Source organism: Phyllostomus discolor, chromosome 2 (genome assembly GCF_004126475.2).
Source record: "Phyllostomus discolor isolate MPI-MPIP mPhyDis1 chromosome 2, mPhyDis1.pri.v3, whole genome shotgun sequence".
Taxonomy (NCBI): Eukaryota; Metazoa; Chordata; class Mammalia; order Chiroptera; family Phyllostomidae; genus Phyllostomus; species Phyllostomus discolor.
This window is the reverse complement of record NC_040904.2, coordinates 129156042-129176682: the sequence shown is the minus strand read 5'-3', so window position 1 is coordinate 129176682 and position 20641 is coordinate 129156042. Positions and strand designations below refer to the sequence as shown.

The following is a 20641-nucleotide window of genomic DNA, read 5'->3' as shown; positions in this document are numbered from 1 at the left end:
ATTTTTCAAATTATACCATTGGTTAAGAACTTCTATTTCCACACAAAACAGAAATTCAATGTTCAAACTATAGTATAGTTAGTCATCATTGATTATTATGGTTCTTTGATTACTCCCATTTATCCCACTTGCATATTCATTTAATCCATTTGCAGAGACAGTGATGATATATTAGATGTAAGGAAGAAAATGGGAGCCATACGCAAACATTTTATTAGTTCTCAGTTTTAAAGGACAATAAAGGAAAATATTAATCCAGTTGTGAAAAAATTGTCATATTAACATTCTTCTCTCTCCCCCCTGTGTGTGTGTGTGTGTGTGTGGATATGTGTATTTTATTTACAGAAAACATGGATGGCACAAATAACAGCAGCAATCACCTGCTTCACCAAGAGTCAGGAAACCAAGAAAATACCTTTATTCCCATCGGCTGCGGAATCCTCTGAAATTTAGGGACCTAAAACAACCTTTTTAGAAATGAAGCATTAGGGTATCCTTTCAAACTTTTTAACGCTTAGTGATGAACTAGAAAGAAATGTGCCTTTTAAAGGAATTCCAGAATTTGAGAATTTGAGCTAAGAAAGTTCTCAGTACAGAGGAATAATGGCTGCAACAAATCTGAACTTCTTCAAAGTGAGGAATTTCTTATCAAGTATATACTGATATTCAGACTGCCTTACAATGTTTCAGTCAGGCTGGTGAGAGGCGTGAGTGAGGTACAATGCTATTAAAATTTGTAAAGGGTGAATTATTAGATGAATGGAGGGGCAGGAGGAAAGCATCATTTGTGTCCAGTAGGAGTTCTGGCATCTTTGTGTGTATCTGTAACGAAGCCGACTTTCCTACCTACAGGGCTTGTAAATGTCCCACTGCTTTCCAGTCCTACCTCACACACAATGACGCTTCTTTTGATACACAGTTTGATTGTTCTCTTAACATATTAAGCAATAAATAAGGTCTACATTTTAATAGTTTCTAAATTCCTATTCTCTAACAGTTTAGTTATCTCAGGTATACTTCATAATACTCTAACTTGGAAATAGAAAATCCCAAAGACTAAATTCTATTATTTTAAAAAAGGAAAAGCAAGTATCTACCTGTTCCAGTTTTACAAGTTAACAATTTTACATGCCAAATTTCTTAGGAATAGTAAGGTATCTTTCTCTAAACTTCATTTTTTGAAGAATAATGGAGTTGTCATAGAAAATATTATGGTTTTGAACAGAATGGGGTTGTTGTGTGTGTGTTTACCACAGTGCAGCCACTTAATTTAACTTGGCAGGACTCGAAATTTCATTAGAATTTTTATTAAGAAAGGCAGCTTGAATTATTATATTATTGTGGTAGAACATATACTATTAACTGTATTTAAGGAACTAGGTCTTATGGTCAGATTATATCAAACGGAGATCCACAAATTTCATTTTTAACCACATATCATGGATTTCTAAAATGAAAGTCATAAATTGGGCTGCCAGATAAATGATCAACTTAACCCATCTCTTTAAGTTGGAGAACAGGATAGAGAATACGATAGTGCTTAGGGAAGTCACATGGGACAGTTAACTGGCAGAGGAAGAGCCCACCTTCCCCGCCCTACCCAGGCGGTGCAGACCAGGCGGGTGGAGCACAAGGGCCCGAGCAGAGGCCAGGCGCTGCAGTCCTGGAGAGAGGGCCGTGGGCTCCCAGTAATGACGTGACATGTTTGTAGAAGTAAGTGAAAATAAAAGGAAAATCTGGAGAGCAATAACTACTGATAAAGGCTAAAAATAAATGAGGGGAAAAGACAAAAGGGGAGAAGAAACTTCAAGTCAATTCCTAGAGATGGGACCTGGGTGAGACTGAAAGGAATTTATGTTCAGAAGACAATACAGACTAACACAAGAGAAGATGTAGGGAAAAAACATGGCCAAAAATCATACACACACACATATTTAGAAAAAGAAATTAACAATAATCTTGCATGGATTTTTAGATGTAAGCCAATTTAGGAGGACAACAATGGACTAGGACTAGGCAATCTCTCAAGATTTCTTTAGTCACATGAGTCCAGTAACTATATATTTATATGCACAAAGAACTAGTTTCTCCCTAAAATGTCATTTGAGAAAAACTGACTAAATTAATATCAAGAATGTAAAATAGCTTATATGCAAAGAAATATTAGCACTCCTATGTTCATTGCAGCACTATTCACATAGTCAGGTGTGGAAAAAACCTTAATGTCCATTGACAGATGAATGGGTAAAGAAAATGTGGGATGTATGTACAGGATGGAATACTGTTCAGCCTGTAAAAAGAAGGAAATCCTGCAATATCTAACAACACAGATGAACCTTGAGGACATTATATGCTAAGTGAAATAAGCAAGTCACAGAAAGACAAGTACTATATGATTCCACTTATATGAGATATCTATAACAAAGTCATAGAATCCAAGCATGAAATGGTGGTTGCCAGTGAAATAGAGAGAGGAGGAAACGAGTAGTTACTAATCAATGCCAATGCATGAAGCTGCAGTTAATCAAGGTGAAGAAGCCCTAGCCATCTTCTGTGCACTTAAAAAGATGTCATGAGGATAGAACTCATGTTGTGTTCTTATGACAGTACAATAAAATTTAAAAGAAGAATATTCTACGTACTTAAACTGGAATTCTATAAAGCTTACAAGAGAACATGTCTAACATGTAATATATTAAGTGCTAGAGGATATACACAGTAAAGTCTTCAGAGGGGAGCATATTAGAGTAAAATGAAAAAACACTCTGGAACTTTGGTTCCCAGGGTTGGGGGAGGGGATAAAAAAAAACAGTAAAAAACAGTGGTATGTAAAGCCTTCACAAGAATATTTTTAAATGGTCACCTGGATATTAAACTCAGATATATAGTGAAAGAAGCCATTATTTTAATTTTGTTTAATATTTCTTTTTAGTTTTGTTAATTTTCCACAATAATGAATGGAATAAAAAGGGAATGTCTTGAGAAAAATGGCATTAGTAATTTCTTGTGAAATTATAAATTTAATTACTATTCTAAGTTGAACATTAAAGTATATCCACTCCCTATATCCAAGCACAGTTCTAACATTCTGTAAATAAATTAATGCAAAGTGGTTAATATCTTGCTCTCTTTTTTAAAACTAGACAAAATAATTTGTAGTCACAGAATACATCTAGTATAAAGAAATGTTTTTAATACCATCTTTAACATATTAAAAAAACAAAAGCAACAGTTCAATAAGGATCCTTCCATTGATCTTTATACAGATTTAAATGCTGTCATCAGTTACATTTAGAATCAATAACCTTCCAATCACTGAGTTTAGAAATTACAGTATTTACTGAGCTAAACTCTCTCACAAAATAAGGCACAACAACATGATCACAAGTAGTAAACACAATACAAATAATGAATCCAAAAACTAAACAAGGAAATCCTCATGCGAAAGTATCTACATAAGATATGATACGTGATCCAGTTCAAAGAAGTACAGAATGTCATGGACACTACTGCATCGTGTTACAGTGAATCCATTACTCCTACACTGGAAGAACTTAGCTCTATTTTACACAGTTTTACATAAATTTTGTAAGTTTATGCACAATATTCACATCTGTAACAATAACAAATTGATCATTGAAATTCAGGCGAAGGGCAATTAAGACACGCTAATGTGTGGCACATTGTAATTACAGAATAGCATTCATCACGCTCATGTCTAGGAAAACTAAATTGACGGCACATTTAAATCTTATAGATCAAGTCATCCATGGTTTTATAGCCAAAGTGCATTAAAAAAAATTGCTATAGTCAAATAGATCATGAATATCAAAATATATGATCATAATTTGCTCTCCACTTAAAAGCTGAATATTTTTATGCAAATGCAAGGTTTAAAAAAAGTGGATTTGAAGTTCTCAAAACTATAAAATAATCATAAAGCCTTTTTAAAGAGAAATGGGACACTAACAAATTTGGCAGTTACTATTTAACACTACTGTGAGGAAACTATGAAACTAGCCTATTCCACATTAAGAGGTAGTTGAACAAAAGGTTATTTGTACACTGCTTTGAGGTTTTTGTGTTTGTTTCCCTTGTTTTTCTTCAAAATGAACAAATCCCATACCAGCAGCTTTGTCTACTTTCTATTAAAAAAAATTCCATAGGTACAGTTCACTATCCCCTAACCCAGCAAGACTTGATTTCAGCTCACATTTCTGTGCTGGGGTTTGGAATTCACTAACATGCGATGCTAGTAGGTTTTGCATTAGAGCCGAGAGCTGAGACTCCACACACACCTAACTCACTAACGAATAGAACCAGCAGACATCTGAACCGTAGAGCTGATAAGGACTGAGAAGATGACTTTTGTCTGCAGCCTTCCACCCTGAACACACCTGATACTGTCTAGTCTCAGAAGCTAAGCAGGATCGGGCCTGGTTAGTACTTGGATGGGAGATGACTTTTTCAATTAAAAAAAAGAGAAACCCCTTTCATTTTTGTTTCCAAACACCTAAAATAACAACAAAAATATTAGGTTTCATTTCTATTATTATTAGTACAACAGCCTACAGTAAATTACTCAGGACCTATGAAATGACATTAACTAGATGAAAACTACAGAATCACTCAGGTACAGTTGTATTTGTTGTCCTTACAATTTTTTTTTTGGGGGGGGGGGGTGAATATTGTGGATAGGGGAATACAGGAAAAGGCCTTTAGTGTACACAATTAGGGGATGGAGTTAACAAATATTCTAACCCAGCATAATTCTCATGAAATTTTATTATCTTAAAGAATAAATAGTGGTGCTGTGACTATTTTTTCTAACACATTTATTAAATCCCTTATTTGTGAAAGTACAGAATTAAGGTTATTTGACAGAAGTATTTGAAAATAAATAAATAATTTTAGCTCAATTTATATTACCCAAGTATTATTTTTAATGAAGAGTCATCAGTTTTCTTCATTATATGTGCTAAATGTTATGCATTTATCCAAGTCCAGGGCTTCAGTCGGGGTCCTTAATAGATACTAACAATAGGGTTTACTTAAATGGGGTTTTTAAATAATTAAAGGAGTATGTGGCAATCTCTTTAAGTTTATATATATATGTACTAAGTATAGTATAAACATTTCATTTCAGCATGATATTTGAAAGCAAGTGTATACTATACACTATTTATTGTAAATGGAATATTAACTGCCTTCCTTTCCTGATATTACTACCAAATAATTGCACTAAAAAAATGGATAACTTTACGTTTCTTCTCTAGAGAGTAATAAACCAACATTAATGACTTCTCTCTTCAGATGTTTTCCAATTTTCCAAATTAATAAGGCTATGATAATTTAAAGTTCAATTTGATTGTTCAGCATACAAATAAGCTAATTTTTAATTATCCTTAATTGGCTGTTCTGTTTCATTTCTGATTGCAACTTTGGGATTCCTAAATATATTGGTTTCTAGTGAAACTATTCTCAAGCCATTACTTCAAGGTAATTTCACAGCATTATTTTTGCAAAGTAAAAAGATTTCCCAGTTAATATGGAACCCAAATTCAGAACCATTTTAAATTTAAGTTCACAATTTTAAAAAATTCTTCCCTATTAGGTAAGAAGAAAATACAAAGTAGAATATTTAATGTCACCTTATCATTTTGCAGTTTGTTTTCACAAATATAACAAGACTCTGGCAACATCAGTTACTGACTTTAAGATGCAAAAATGATATAACAATTACAGTGAAACTGAACTATACTTGAGAAGATTAAACCAAATAAAGATGAAAAGCAGATCCACTGAAAAAGCAAAATCATTCCTGAAGATGCTGGAGAGACAAAATGAGGGAATAATAGAAAGGCTAATCTCAGAAAATTTTCCATTTACAAGAAATTGAGAATAGGACCATTAGACAATTTCTATTATTCATCTTCCAAATGGGGTGAGGGTGGGAAGTTTTGTAGAGTTCTTACTGGAGATTAATTTGGAGTTTAAAAATGAGAATGAAAAAGAAATATTAACCCTAATCATTACAATACAACCCCAGGATAATAATAAAGTAAGCAAACCAATTTTACACAGGTTTTCATAAAATCTACCCAAGAGACTCTAATATAAGTATTGTTAAAGCAAAAACAATTTTGAATTCATGGTTAATACATATTTCAACACAAAATGTGTTTAGAACACTTAAGTAGTAAATTTATAACATAACAGTGTAACTAAGGCATGGACCTATACATACAAAAAGAGTCAGAAAGTTTCATAGTTCTGTGCGCGACTTCACACAGAGAACATGTGATATATTTAATGTGTTATTGTGCAACATAACGTGACATCATCCATGTACATTTCTGTTCACTAAATTTGGGAGAAAGCAGTTATCGAAGTATATTCATGTCATTTGTGAACAACGAAATTATATTTAAAAAAATACATTGCTATTTTCTGTCCAAAATTTATTTACATTTCATTGGCTAATTCTAAACTTAGTGTGAAAGCTGTTCCAGGGGTTAAACAGAAAAAAGGAATGAACAATGAGCCCAAGTTTCACAAAAATAGAAGAGTTTTACTTGCTATTGACAGCATTCCAAAATATATGAATTCTAATTTGGTTTAGTATTGCAACCACTGTCCAAATCAAATAGTAGTCCAAGACCTCTATTAAGTACATTTATTAAAAATCTAATGTTAGTGTAATATTACTCTGAAGTTTGCGATAACCCATTACCCCTGCAAGTCATTGAAACATGCATCACAGACACGAACAGGCTTCTTGGAAGAAGGAGTTAAGGCATTTTTGGCTGAACACTCAGCACAGAAGATATTTCCACAGTGTCTGCAGTGATGCTGTAGATGACAAAAATGAAATGATCTTAGGCACAGGAACTATACCAAATGCATTATAAAATTAACAATGCTGCAAACTGCACTATGAAGGTACTAACTCTCAAGTGATGAATGTATTATTTAATAATGTAATAGTTTAATATGTCAATGTAATTTCTTAGTTAAATGGAATGCTTCCTACTTATCAGATAGTATGCTAAACATTTTATATGAATTTTATCATGGAATTCTCAAAAGAAACAGGAAGCTTTTTAAAGTGTTAATAAACCATCTCTACCAAGTGAAAAAACTATTACTACAATATTTGCCAAATATTTCAGGCATTCCTTCAATAGGAATAAAAACTTAAAACATCACATAATGGTATTGTTTACAAAATATTTTTTATCTCTGCTTTTTCTTCCTTTAAAAGAACTCAACGATGACTAAAACATGAGTGTTCAATACTGGGGTGCTGATTCGGAAAATGATCATTCCAGAGAGTAACTCAGTAAGAAGGCAATGACTGAATTCAAAACTAAAATTGAAATATACATGCTAACCAGAAACTAAATTTAATTATTCTATGTAGTTGTACATTAACCAAAAAAATGGAAATTTGTTTTAACCTGTCAAAACATCAACTGTCACTGAGGAAGAAAACCCAGAACCACAGCAATGCGAACAAAATCATTTACCCGTCTCACTGTCACTGAGAAGCCTTTCCCACAGGCCATACAGTTTTGTACTTCATTGTCTTCAGCCCACTTTCTATTCAATGCTTGCGTATGTTTGATCTATTAAAAACAAAGTTTTGATACACTGTAATATTGACTTTTTAAAGAATGATGGATATTTTCTAATTTGGTGCTTTAGTTTAATAAAATTTTGACTATGTGTACCATGGGATAAAATTTTAATAATCAGAAATACTTTGATAAACTTCCATTATCAAAGGCTGCTACATTCTTAAGTCTGAATGATAGATAGACAGGTAGGTAGATAGAGTAAATCAAATTTTATTCTCTAACCTTTGGTGATTTCTTACCCACTCTAATGCTAACAATCAATCCTTCCTTGGGACTCTGAGCACATACTCAGTCCACTTCTTCAACACACAGCAGCTCATCCATTCCTTGCGGCTCTTAAAATTTTCTCATTACTGACAATCCATGCATGACATGGCTCTCTCATTATTGCTGCAGTCTCTCAGACAAGTTCTTTCTCTCTTATACTTAATTACTCATAGCATCTATAATACTGCTACATGGACAGCAGCCACTCAAAAGTATTTATTAAATATATGAGATTTCTTTAAAAGAGTTGAAATATGCTAGAGGTAAACGCTAGACTAAAAAAACTGCATCCCACTACCATGTGACTCACTTGAAGGGACTGATTTTCTCTGCCCAGCTCCTGCACTGCGGCGGTTGTATTATCCAGCTTTCTTTGCACGTCTAGTACTTTGGTTTGAAGCTTTTCTATTTCACCTTCTCCTTTAAGACATCTAGAATAGATTGCAAAAAGTCATTAATTGTTAGAAAGTTATTAGAGTCCCTTCTAAAACATAGATAATTAATTACTTTAGTAACTTTAAATAGGATACATTAATTTCAACAATCTGTTTTAAGAATGAGTTTTTATTGAATGGCTACTCAAATTCCTGCAGAAGCTATGCACTTTTCTTTTTTTTTTAATTTTATTTTAATCATTGTTCAAGTACAGTTTTCTCTCTTTTACTCCCAATCCAGCCCACCCACCCAAACCTCCTCACTTCCTTCCCATTACCACCCTCCCCCTAGCTTTTGTCCATGTGTCCTTTAAATTTGTTCTTGTGAACCCTTCCCATTGTCCCCTGAAGCACTTTTCTTAACACTCTTCTATTTTAAAAAAATGTGGAACGTGACGGTCTTATTACTTAGAATGAAAATAAACTAATTTCACTAGACATCAATCACCGTTCTAGCAGTGCTCTCCTCTCATCTTGGTTGTTCTGAACCGTCGCCTCCAGCACCGCGATTTCACCCCGCAGGTCGTCTGTCTGCTTCTCCAGCTCACTGACTCTCCGCTGACTGGACTGCCACTCCTTCTTCACCGTGCCCAGATTTTCATTTAACGCTGTGATCTGCATGGTAAGCTTAGCTTCATTTTCTTCATTCTTCTTCATTTCTACTTCTTTTTCTTTTATTTCAGAATGCTGAGAAAAGGAAAAACAATGAGAAAAAAACCTATTACAGGAATAGTGCAAAATAAATTTTAGTTCTTCAATTTAAAATAGTGGCAAGATACTACTTCTTCAGGAAAGCAGCAGGAAAATACATTTCATCATACACTAATAAAATTGATTCCATAAACATCTGTTTAATTTGAATTGGTTCAAAGGCCATAATGCTGAAACGATGGTCAGCAAATCTCTTTCAGAACAAGCCGAAGGAGAGCAATTTGAGGTTCCCCTTCCCACTAGGGCAGGAGAAGAACACATGGTTATGGCGGGGGGGGGGGGGGGGGGGGGGGGGGGGCAAAGTGCCCCAGAGACAAAGCCGGCATTTTCTTCTGTCTCAAATTCCACATAAACCCTTTTGTCTCTCCCAACCTGTCAAAAACCAATAAAAACCCTTCAACTAACTATGAATTTGGAATTGCAATTCCTCAACTAAAACATTTAGTAGTCAAGTTACCTGAGGATATTTGGACTTCAATTCAACAAAGGAAAGCCAAATGCTTCCCATTTGGCATCCACAACTTTGGGAATGAAAAGTAGACTTGGGCATCACAATCTTAAATGTAGGTTTACATTCCCCTTTATCAACATTCACTTTGAATAAACAAACGAGTTGAACATGATTAGCATTAATCCCATTTACCTCAATCTACACAGTTGTGGGTTTTTTCTGGCACTGAAAATGGGTTTTGTTTTTTTTTTTGGAATCATGTTTTATTGGATTTTCATCTATATAAACCAATATAAACTAAAATATATATTTCCAGTAGTACCTCAGTCATTTAAACAAATCAGATCTCTTAAATAAAAATTAAAATGTTAAGCGAACATTCTAGGTAGAAAAATCCTCTTAAGTACTGATTTAAAAAATCAATCACAAAACGCACCTCCCACTATTAACTTACTGACCAATTTAGCTTCCTTCTCAATAAATTGTTTCTTCAGCTCATCTTCTTCCTTTTTCACCTGTTCTTTTAGCATTTGCTGATTCCTCTTCTCCTGTTCAACGGTTGCCTTCAGGGAATCTACTTTCCCTTGAAGCTCTAATTTCTGCTGAATCAGAAGCTGTTTGGCTTCCTTGAGATTTGTTAACTCCTATTTAAAGAGGCCAAAAATAAACCATCCTTCATAGTAAATATTTCAAATACAGCTGAAATATACACGAGTTTTATTCTCTTTTCTAATTCTTAAAGTTCAGTATTTCAAATAATTGTTTAAAAAGATATATATCCACATACGCATACGTGAAACAGACGGATAGCCTGCAGAGGGGAGAATGAGAGGACTGGAAGTGATTAGCCAAAGAATACCTATGCACATAGGCACCGCCCATGGACACAGACGACAATGTGGTGAAGGCTGGGGAGGGAGTGGAGGTGGGGGCTGGATAGAGGGGGCAAAGTGGAGGGGAAATGGGGGACATCTGTAATAGTGTCAACAATTTTTAAGAAAAATAAATAAAAATAAAACAATGTAACATTATTGAGTTCCTGCTCAACAGTCATTTAAATTCAAATGGTACTTTGCATACAGGTTTTGATAGAAAAATTTCTACCCTCTATTTCCATTTATTCACTTAGCAAGTGTTTAATGGTCGCCATTTAAGCATCATAAACTGTGTTAGGTTCTGAGGATTTACACAAAAATGAACTGTATACATTAACTGCTTTAAGGAAGTCAGTCTGGAAGAACCTAATGACTAATATGGAGATAATTAATTATAAAGCAAAATTGTAATTATACTGATAGACATAGCAGGTAGTATGAGAGCACTTGAGAGGATTTAACCTTTTTCTAAGAAAATGAATAACATTTTTCAGAGCAAATTATAAACAATTAATTTCTTTAAATAGCACCCTAGCTTTGCTTATGACAAAAAAAAAAAAATACTCAAGAGATTATTAAAGGACTTTACAAAGAAAACAGTTGAAGAAACAGAATTCCTTAAAAATCTTAATTCTGCCCTGGCTGCTGTGGCTCAGTGGACTGAGTGCCAGCCGGTGAACCAAAGGGTTGCTGGTTCAATTCTCAGTCGAGGCACAGGCCTCAGTTGTGGGCCAGGTGCCCTGTTGGGGGTGCTCGAGAGGCAGCCACACATTTATGTTCTCTCCCTCTCTTTCTCCTTCCCTTTCCCTCTCTAAAAATAAATAAATAAAATCTTTTTAAAAAATTTTAATTCTAAAGTCTTACATATTTTGAAGTTTACTATCTAGAAGCAGAATTTTCTAAATCAATAGCTCTCCTGATTATCATCTCAACAAAATCTAAAATTTTAAGGTTACTTTGTTTTATTCAGTAACCTGAAAACAAACATAACATATTGTCAATATGTACATTGATATTATACAACACAAGAGTATTCTTGAGACGAAAGAATTTTTCAAAAACAACATATATATACATCTAAATCTAAGCAACAATAATACAATGTTGAAGGAAGATCAATGATTATCTTAATATACCTTTATGCTTTCTTGCTTATGGAACTTGAGTTCTTCACTCAGTTTAGAAATTTCTTTTTCTTGTCTACACTTAATTTCTTCTATTTCTGCCAATTTAGATTTTTCATTTACTAGTTCTTTTTCTTTCAGTGACTGCAGAAAAAAGATGTATTAAAAATAACTTTAAAGGACATACTTAACTGATAATTAATGTTATAAAAATGACGGCCACCACTTATAACACTTTCTCTTCCTCTTTCTACCTAAGTTAACATGAGTGAATTACTTACCTTCTCTTGCCTCCATGTCCTTATTTATACAATATGAACAATAAGATCATTGTAAGAATTAAATAGAGTTAATAGTATAAAATGAATAGTGACTAACCAAGTAAGAATACTATAAAATTTAGCCAAAACTACTATTCTTACTCTTATTAATACTCTTATTATTACTATTATTATCTTTACATAAAACACCTAAGCTAGTAGTATTTATATATTATCTAATTTAATCTCTATACTAGGTAGCTCTTTTTAATCCTCATTTTATAGGTGAATGAACAATGTTTTAGAGAAGTTGGACAATCTATTAGAGGTAAAACTAAAACAAGTTTTAACTAAATTATAGCCCTTGCAATTAAAGGCCTATAAGCTATAGTTCTGTCAGAATTTTTTAAACTTAAAGCACAAATCAAGAATTAATGATTTTACCAGCCTCACCCCCACAAAAATATCACTCAATTTTTTTAATTAGAGAGAATTTCAGGAATTATACAATTTATAATTACCAAGCACTTCAGGAATTGCACACTTTAGAATAATATCCTATCAGCTGATGGAAATAGAAGATTTCAATTATGAAACCAAAAAAGTGTTCCCTAGAAGCTGAATTTCTCTTTTATATAGAACTTTAACTGATTTTTAAGTGTACTGGCCATATAATACAATGTTTTACATTTTATAACTTAGCATCTTTTATTAAAAATACACCCATACTTCCTCTTAGAAAAAGCTAGTTCTTAATTTTAGGAATTTTTAACAAGCTTAAGAATTATTTCTAGACCTTTTATTATCTCATTCCCACATCTAGAGAACAGCGTATTTATGAGAAATAGTTGAGGGGATATATGTTTTTGAATAACTAAGGATCTATCATATGAAAAATAGATTCATTTATAAAACCAAAAATAGCAGTATTAAAAATGGATGGAAATAAAAGGAAGTTATTAAGAAGTACTTCCTAAAATTAAAATTCCAATTACTAAAACTGTTTTATTGGAAGTTGAAAGTCCATCTGAAAGAGTAGTTGAAAATGAAGGTGATGCATGCATTGAAATTAGGAGGTTTGACTGGATGATCTCCAAGGCCATTTCGACCCCAAGACTCTGGATTTAGTCTGAAAATGAAATACCTTTTCTCTCTGAGTATCTTGCAGTGCTGCGCACTGCTCCTTTAATTGCTGTTCTTTCTTTGCGATATCCTGCTCCAAAGTTGCCTTGGCAGTCTTTAGTTCTTGAATCAATTTATTTTGGTTTCCAATCTGATTTCTGTTTGAAATCAAGTCCTCCTGTGCTAGAGAAAGCTTCTCTTCTATGGACTTATAAAAAAACAATTTCCCAAAATTATTACATGCCATTGTCTTTGCAAATTTCAACAGAAACATAATAATTAACATAAGCATAGATGAAAGCAATAAACTATAAAAAGATAGAATGTGATGTCCTTCAGCAAAATCATATAGAGGGAAAAATGCTATATAATTAACTCCTTGCCTATGGGAAACATTCAGAGGGTAAAATACTTAATAAAGCTGAAGGAATTCCAAAATCTCTAGAAGTAATCTATAAGTACTTACTGGATAAGTTATATAAAAGAATATCAAGTAAGTAGGAACCATATCAAACACACTCAGAGAATATACACATGATTAGAGAGAAGATGTAGAGAGACATGAAAAAAACTAAAGAGAGATGCAGTTAAACTCTGTGTTATGTGCACATATAGGGTAGGGCAAAAGTAGGTGTACAGTTATTCATATTAAAAATAATACAATAATAAATAATAAGAATAAACTGTTTTGTGCATGTTTTGTAGAATCTGCGATTTCCCCTGACATGCTAAAGCCTTTAATAAATAAAAAGTATCAAAACAAAACTGTATTTTACATCTGCCAACCTGATGAAGGGAACTAAAAGAGGAAAGTCCACTGGACAGCAGAGGCTCTATTTCTGATAAGGCCATCACCCCCTACTCCTAACTTCCCACCTATGGAGTGGATGCAGTGTTGTCAGTTAACATAGCTCACAGTTACTGACTGTTCTAAGGCCCATATGGTTTGAGAAGCTGATGATGGGGGAAAAGGCAAGCTTTTTGACATATTAGGTTTCATTTAGGGGCAGATATGGTAAAAGGTGGGTAATAGAAATGGCAGGAACCTTGGCACTCTGAGCTGCTACTGATAAGAATCAGCAGACAAGGGAACTAACTCAAAGATACTCTTCCATGATCTAGAAGAAGTTCACCTTTCTTATTCTAGAGATGCAGTTCCCTTAAAAAGAAAGCAAAAGATACAATTCAGATAGGACCCCTGCTGGTTAGACTTGGCTAAAGTAAGCATCCAATTAAAAAAATAGATTTAAATAAATAAATACCTTGTTTAAGGGACTTCTTAAGCTTCCTAAAAGAGAAAGTTTATTCCTTACAAATAGTTCAGTTCAGAAGTCTGGCTGATGTAAATTAAATTTCTACTTTCAATGGCTTCCAGTAGAACACAAAAAAACAACCCTAAAGCTTTTTATTCAGGGAAAACCTAAAGTCATCTAGTCCTTTATGAATCAAGCAGCTAACCAACAATTAAGTTTACTACTGGAGTAGGTCTGAGGGTATAAGGTGGGCCTTGACTAAAGCAGATGACTATGTAGCCTGAAAAACAGAACCAGAATGTAAAACAGAAGCAGAACAAGGCAGTAGAGCATTTGCTATGTGCCAAATGCACAGAAAAACGACAAGTGTGAGATTTCTGTACAATGTTTTTTACAGAAGGCTTGATGTAAAGGAGTGAGAATGATTTCAGATAAAAGGGATAAAATTTTGACAACACCTAATCCATATATTCTGTAGCAGGGTGTCAAACTCATTTTCACCAGGGCCACATCAGCCTCAGAGTTGCCTTCAAAGGGCTGAATATAATTTGAGGACTGTATAAATGTAACTACTCCTTAAATAGGGGCAAGGAGCTCAGCACTGCTGCCCAGTAGAAACAGGGTGCTGAGCCAGATGAAACAATGTGGAGGGCCGGATTCAGCCCACAGGCCTTGTGTTAGCCACCTGTCGCCTGCAGCAAATGTGATTAGGTTAATGGAGGCTAAGGAATCCCAAGGCTTGCTAGAAGGAGAAAGTAACAGTACCCCCGATCTCTGACCACAAGAATTCCAAAATGATCATGGTTTTAAAAAGCCTGTAAAATTTTAAACTCACAAAAACCCAGTGAACAAATCTTTAAAGTCAAGATCAAAATCTGGACTACTCTTTTTCTGAAGATGTCAACACATATTGCTCTACCTTGCCTCTAAATATTTATCTGTGGCATTCAGTGCTATACTGACATATATTTTAAGTGTTCCATTGGTTTCTTATTGCAGAACATGTTATTTTCATCTGCTCAGCATCTCTTCCCTTAAGAAACTCCTCTCTTTCATTCAATGGTTTAGTTGGGGCTATCTTCAAGCCATCCCACTCCCACTGGAAGAGGCAAATCCCTGAGTACATCCACTACCAGCCTTGCCTCCGAACAAATACCCCAATCACATTACAGTACTATAGCTAAACAAGAATTTCTGAAGTGCTCTGTGATAGCTTTAGTGGGTTTTTTGTTCATTCAACAATTTTTTCCTTTCTTCTTTCAAAATAAAACTTTAATTTTTAGTTAACATTTTCTTGATAACTGATAAAATGACATAAGGAAGAATACTAAGCTAAGAAGATTTATATAATTCTGAACTTAACCTAGAATTTTCACTTCACTCAGGCTGTGAAATTTACAGTTAAAGTCCACTTCTACCCTTCCACAACAACAAAGAATAGCACATAGGACAGCCAGTCTGAAATGCCCAGTCAACAAACTTAAGTATTGCACAAGTAATCCAGCAGGTGGGGCTACAGGCATAACCATCTATCTTCCATTCTGGTGTCTTGGTGTACACCCTCCGCCCACAGATGGCAGCCTTGCCTTAGGTAGATGTCATGTTATAAGGTTCTGAACCCTTTCTCTTTGATACACAAGATCATATAACATCACTTAAGCAAAAGAAAGTCAATGACTGATAACTCTCTCTTATTCTGGCCTAGAATATCATTTGAACTTCCCTAGGAATTTGCTTCTTTTTTAAAAAGTTAACTTCCCAAGTAGTTCAGACACTTCTGATTTTAGAAACATTAGTATAGAATTAATCATATTCCTATTTATTAAAAAATTCTAGTGACATGATAAAAGAATATTTAAAAGGCTATGAATCAGGTGAATATTTAAAAGACTATGAACTGGTGTCTGATCATGGTCCTGTTATTGTGCAGCACCAGGCCTGTCACAAACAGAGCTGGGTCTCACTCTGCTCAAGGAGGCTTTGGAAGGGAGGGGCTCTCATGGTCTCTTAACAGTTGCAACACTCCACAGCAGATTCAGCCCTCTGCCTTTCACCTTCTGCCCATATTTACATTTGAATGATTCTTTCATGTATAAAAATATTAGTGTATGATGTAGCTTTCAGGAATAATAAAAATAGTTGTTGGCTTAATGGAAGAATATTGATTTAAGAGATCTAAGTCCTGTTACTATGTTATATTCTTGGGTAAAATACTTTCATCTGAAAAAAAGAGTGATTTCTCTAGGACTTCTATGATCAGTCAAGTTTCATCTTTTCTATCAACTAAATGCCCTTCAAATTCAGCCATATTTTCTAGCCTTACTATTACTAGCCCAAGCTGCCACCATCTGCAATTGGACTACTGCAAAGTCTCTCTAGCCTCTACAATCCATCCCATACCCTATAGCCAGCCATTGGCCTAAACACGAATCTGAACAAACCTTGTCAGGGGTTCCCTACTGCCTTTAAAATAAAATCCAAACTCTTCTACAAACATTTCCTTGAGTTTCAATAATGTTGTAAAGAAAAAAAATTTAAAGCTACTTGGCATAGAAATAAGACACTTTCTATATTTCAGATGGTATTGTTTTTCTTAGAAAGACTATTACTAATTTTGAATAGATAGATAGATATAATGTCTACCTGTTGACACTGCAAAAATTCTTTTACCTAACTTCCTATTTCTGTGTCAAATCATTAGTCACCACTGACTCCTTGCAGCCTGTATGTGTTTCAGCCCTTCTGTTTTATCTTGTCTCTCTCATAAATCTCTTGTTTCATCCCCTTTAGCCTTAAGCCTAGTTATAATCAGCTCACACCTGGATTACTGCAATGTGTGGAGGAAGGAAGGGAGAGAGCCTCTTAACTAATCTCCCTAACAGAAGTGGTCCTAAGTCTAGTTGGGGCTGTCTGTGTACCACTTCCAGGTTAAGCTGCCCAACATACTATTTTCTTCATTTTACTCTTCTGTTGAGATTCATCCTTTTCCCCCCAAATAGCATCCTTGCTAGACATCTAAAATACTTCACAATTAAAATACTTCACAATTTGATCCCAACCTTTTAAATCTTCGCTTCCAAACGCAAAGCAGCACTCTAGCAAGCCAAGCGTGTTAACGATCTCCTGGCTTTGCTCAGTCCCTCTGCAACAGCTTTTCTCAAATGAGACCCTGCGTGAAATGATCTTTCTCAAGACATTCCGTGTATTCAAATTCCATGTGTTCTTAAGGAACTAGTCCAATCCTACCTCCTTCATAAAGCCTTCCCTATGCCAGCAGCCTATGAATAAAATATAGACTTAGTATATTTATACATGATGCACATATATATATAAAGCATATAAATATTCTATGACTTTCAAATTTTTCAATAATGTACTTTAAATTAAACAAAAAAATTTAAACATAAAAAACAAAAATTACATTTCACTAAAAAGGAAAAAAGAAAAAGAAACAGATAGATTGAACTGGCTTAATCCTCTATGAGAGAATATAAATGTTGCACTTCCCTCAGAAAACTGATACCTTAATGCTACATAATTTATTTACCCTTTTTCCATATCCTACATTTTAATAAACATGATACTTTATCTAATAATATAGCATTCCATGTGTTTTAGATAATTAAGCATAAATTTACTTTGAGCTATAATTTCCTTTTTAATTTAGAGTCTTAGGAAGGTAGAAAATATATAAAACTAAAGTCAATATTGCCTGATAAGTAATGATAAATCTGCTTTTGACTTCTGGCCAAGAAGGAAGAGTAGGTAGATATGCTTTGCTTCCTTGAAAAGCAAAAGAAGAACAGGCACCAATTTAAAAACAAACAAACAAAAAAAAAACAAGACTGCCAGAAAATTGAACTGTATGGAAGTCCAACAATCAAGGAGTTAAAGAAGAAACATTCATCCAGACTGGTAGGAGGATGGAGACGGGCAGTCTGGGCAGAGAGGACACAAGGCAAGGCAGTAGAGCAGGTGGGCAAGGTGGCAGCTAGTGGGCAAGGTGGCAGCTGGTGGGCCAGATGGCCTCACATTCATGTGTGGATAAGCCGGGAGGAACAACTAGGGAGTGAGACACTGCAACCCAGGGCTCCAGCATGGAAAGGAAAGCCCCAAAACCTCTAGCTATAAAAACGTGTGGGGGTTGCAGTGGTGGGAGAGACTCCCAGTCTCACAGGAGAGTCCATTAGAGGGATCCATAGGGTCTTAGAACATTCACAAACCCACCCACCCAGGAATGAACACCAGAAGGGCCCGATTCACCTGTGGGTGGTGGGGATGTAACTGAAAACATGACAAGAGCTGAGCAAGTGGCATGGTTTCATCTCTGACCCTTTCCCCATATACAGCACCAGAACACAACGATGTGGATTGCCCCACCCTGGCAAATACTTAAGGCTCCACTCCTTGTAATGTAACAGGTGCACCAAGACAAAGAAATATGACCCAAATGAAAGAGCAGATCAAAACTCCAGAAAAAGAACTCAGCAACAAGGAGGTAGTCAACCTATCAGATACAAATTTCAAAACACTGGTAATCAGGGTGCTCACAGAAATGATTGTGTACAGCTGCAAAATAAAGAAGGAATGAAGGCTATGCAAGGTGAAATAAAGAAAAATATGCAGGGAACCAACAGTGAAGGGAAGGAAACCGGGACTCAAATCAACAATTTGGAACAGACAGAAGAAATAAACATTCAACCAGAACAGAATGAAGAAAGAAGAATTCAAAAAAAAATGAAGAGAGGCTTAGAAACCTCTGGGACATCTTTAAACATTCAAAAACCTGAATAATAGCGTGTCAGAAGGAGGAGAAGAGCAATAAATTGAACACTTATTTGAAAAAATAATGAAGGAAAACTTCCCCAGTCTGGTGAATGAAACAGACATACAGGTCCAGGAAGCTCAGAGAGTACCAAAGAAGTTGTACCCAAGGAGCAACACACTAAGACATATCATAATTAAATTACCCAAGTTTAAAAATAAGGAGAGACTCTTAAAAGCAGCAAGAGAAAAGAAAGAGTGACCTTTTATTTTCAAAGGAGTTCCCATAAGACTGTCAGCTGATTTCGCAAAAGAAACCTTGTAGGTAAAAAGGGACTGGAAAGAAGTATTCAAAGTCATGAAAGGCAAGGACCTACATCCAAGATGACTCTATCCAGCAAAGATATCATTTAGAATATGAGGGCTGATCAAATGCTTCCCAGATAAGGTCAAGTTAAAGGAGTTCATCATCACCAAGCCCTTATTATATGAAATGTTAACTAATTCACAAGAAAAAGAAGACTTAACTAAGAAAAAGAAGAATTTCAAAACTATGAATAGTAAAATGACAACAAACTCACAACTATCAACAACCAAACCTAAAAACAAAAACACAAATAAAAACAAAACTAAGCAAACAACTAGAACAGGAACAGAATCACAGAAATAGAGATCACATGGAGAGTTATCAGCAGGGAGGGGGAGGGGAGAGAATGGGGGAAAGTTACAGGGAATAAGAAGAATAATTAGCAGGTAGAAAATAGATGGAGTGGTTAAGAATAGTACAGGAAATAGAGAAGCCAAAGAACTTATACATATGAACCATGGACATAAACTAAAGGGAGGAATGCTGGAGTGGGGAGGTACAGGGTAGAGGGAGATAAAGAGGGAGAAAAAAGATGAGACCGCAGTAATGGTATAATCAATAAAATATTCTTAAAAAATTGCTTTCATTTTCACAAGTAGTTTACATTTAAAACTCCTTAGAATTCCTAACTGTAGTATATTTTAAAGTTTATTTTTTACATAAAGACAGCAAAGTTTGTAGATAAATTAATAATATAGCAATACACATTTACAAATTTTTTACTATTACAGATATGTTATTTTAAATGTTTATACACAACATTTTATTATAAAACAATTTCACTTTTAAAGTGCATTTTACATCAGAAGTAAAAGTTTAACAGGAAACAAGTGTGATTTCTGGTTAAAATGGAGGCATAGAGAAACACAGCTCGCCTCCTTGCACAACCACATCAAAATTGCAACTAAAATATGGAATAACCATCCCTCAGAACAATCAGAAATCAAGTTGAATGGAAGTCTAACAACTACAGAATTAAGGAAACACATTCACCTAGACTGGTAGGTGTAGTGGATAAAAAATTTGCGGGAGATACATCAGGAGTGAGGAGTCCCAGCCCCAGCCCAGGTCTGGAACCTAGGGTTCCAGTGCCAGGATGGTAAGTCCCCATAATTTCTGGCTGCGAAAACTCTTCTGGAGCCCCAGGAAGTTCTTCTTAAAGAACCCACACACGGACTTGCTCAGATTCAATCCCTCTGAGCTCCAGTACCAGGGCAGAAGCTTAAAAGGCACCAGTGGCATATGAGGAGGAAATGAAGTGTCCAGCATTAAGGCAAGAGCTGGGGGACAGCTTTCTCCTAGATGGAAAGGTGGGCAGAGGCCACTGTCCATCTTCTGAACCTTCCCACCACAGAGCCACAGAGCAGGCAGGT

General features: G+C 34.9%; 2 protein-coding genes across 11 annotated transcripts in view; one reads left to right on the top strand and one right to left on the bottom strand.

Moving 5' to 3' along the window:
* PLEKHG7 (pleckstrin homology and RhoGEF domain containing G7) overlaps positions 1–3117 on the top strand; it is a 59446-nt gene extending 56329 nt beyond the window's left edge. For all 7 annotated transcript variants that reach the window (XM_036018576.1, XM_036018578.1, XM_036018577.1 and 4 more), the window contains one exon: positions 346–3117. In XM_036018576.1, coding sequence (XP_035874469.1) covers positions 346–453 — 108 coding nt within the window. In that variant the 3' untranslated portion in view covers positions 454–3117. The remainder of the gene's footprint in view (positions 1–345) is intronic.
* Positions 3118–3239: 122 nt separating this feature from the next.
* The window catches only part of EEA1 (early endosome antigen 1), a 141292-nt gene continuing 123890 nt past the window's right edge, over positions 3240–20641 (bottom strand). For 3 of the 4 annotated variants that reach the window (XM_028531635.2, XM_036018572.1, XM_036018574.1), the window contains 7 exons: positions 12907–13092; positions 11515–11646; positions 9962–10147; positions 8790–9028; positions 8218–8338; positions 7530–7628; positions 3240–6852 (listed from right to left, as the gene is read on the bottom strand). In XM_028531635.2, the coding sequence (XP_028387436.1) occupies positions 6730–6852; positions 7530–7628; positions 8218–8338; positions 8790–9028; positions 9962–10147; positions 11515–11646; positions 12907–13092 (1086 nt within the window). In that variant the 3' untranslated portion in view covers positions 3240–6729. The remainder of the gene's footprint in view (positions 6853–7529; positions 7629–8217; positions 8339–8789; positions 9029–9961; positions 10148–11514; positions 11647–12906; positions 13093–20641) is intronic. The other variant, XM_036018573.1, reaches the window with a different exon arrangement.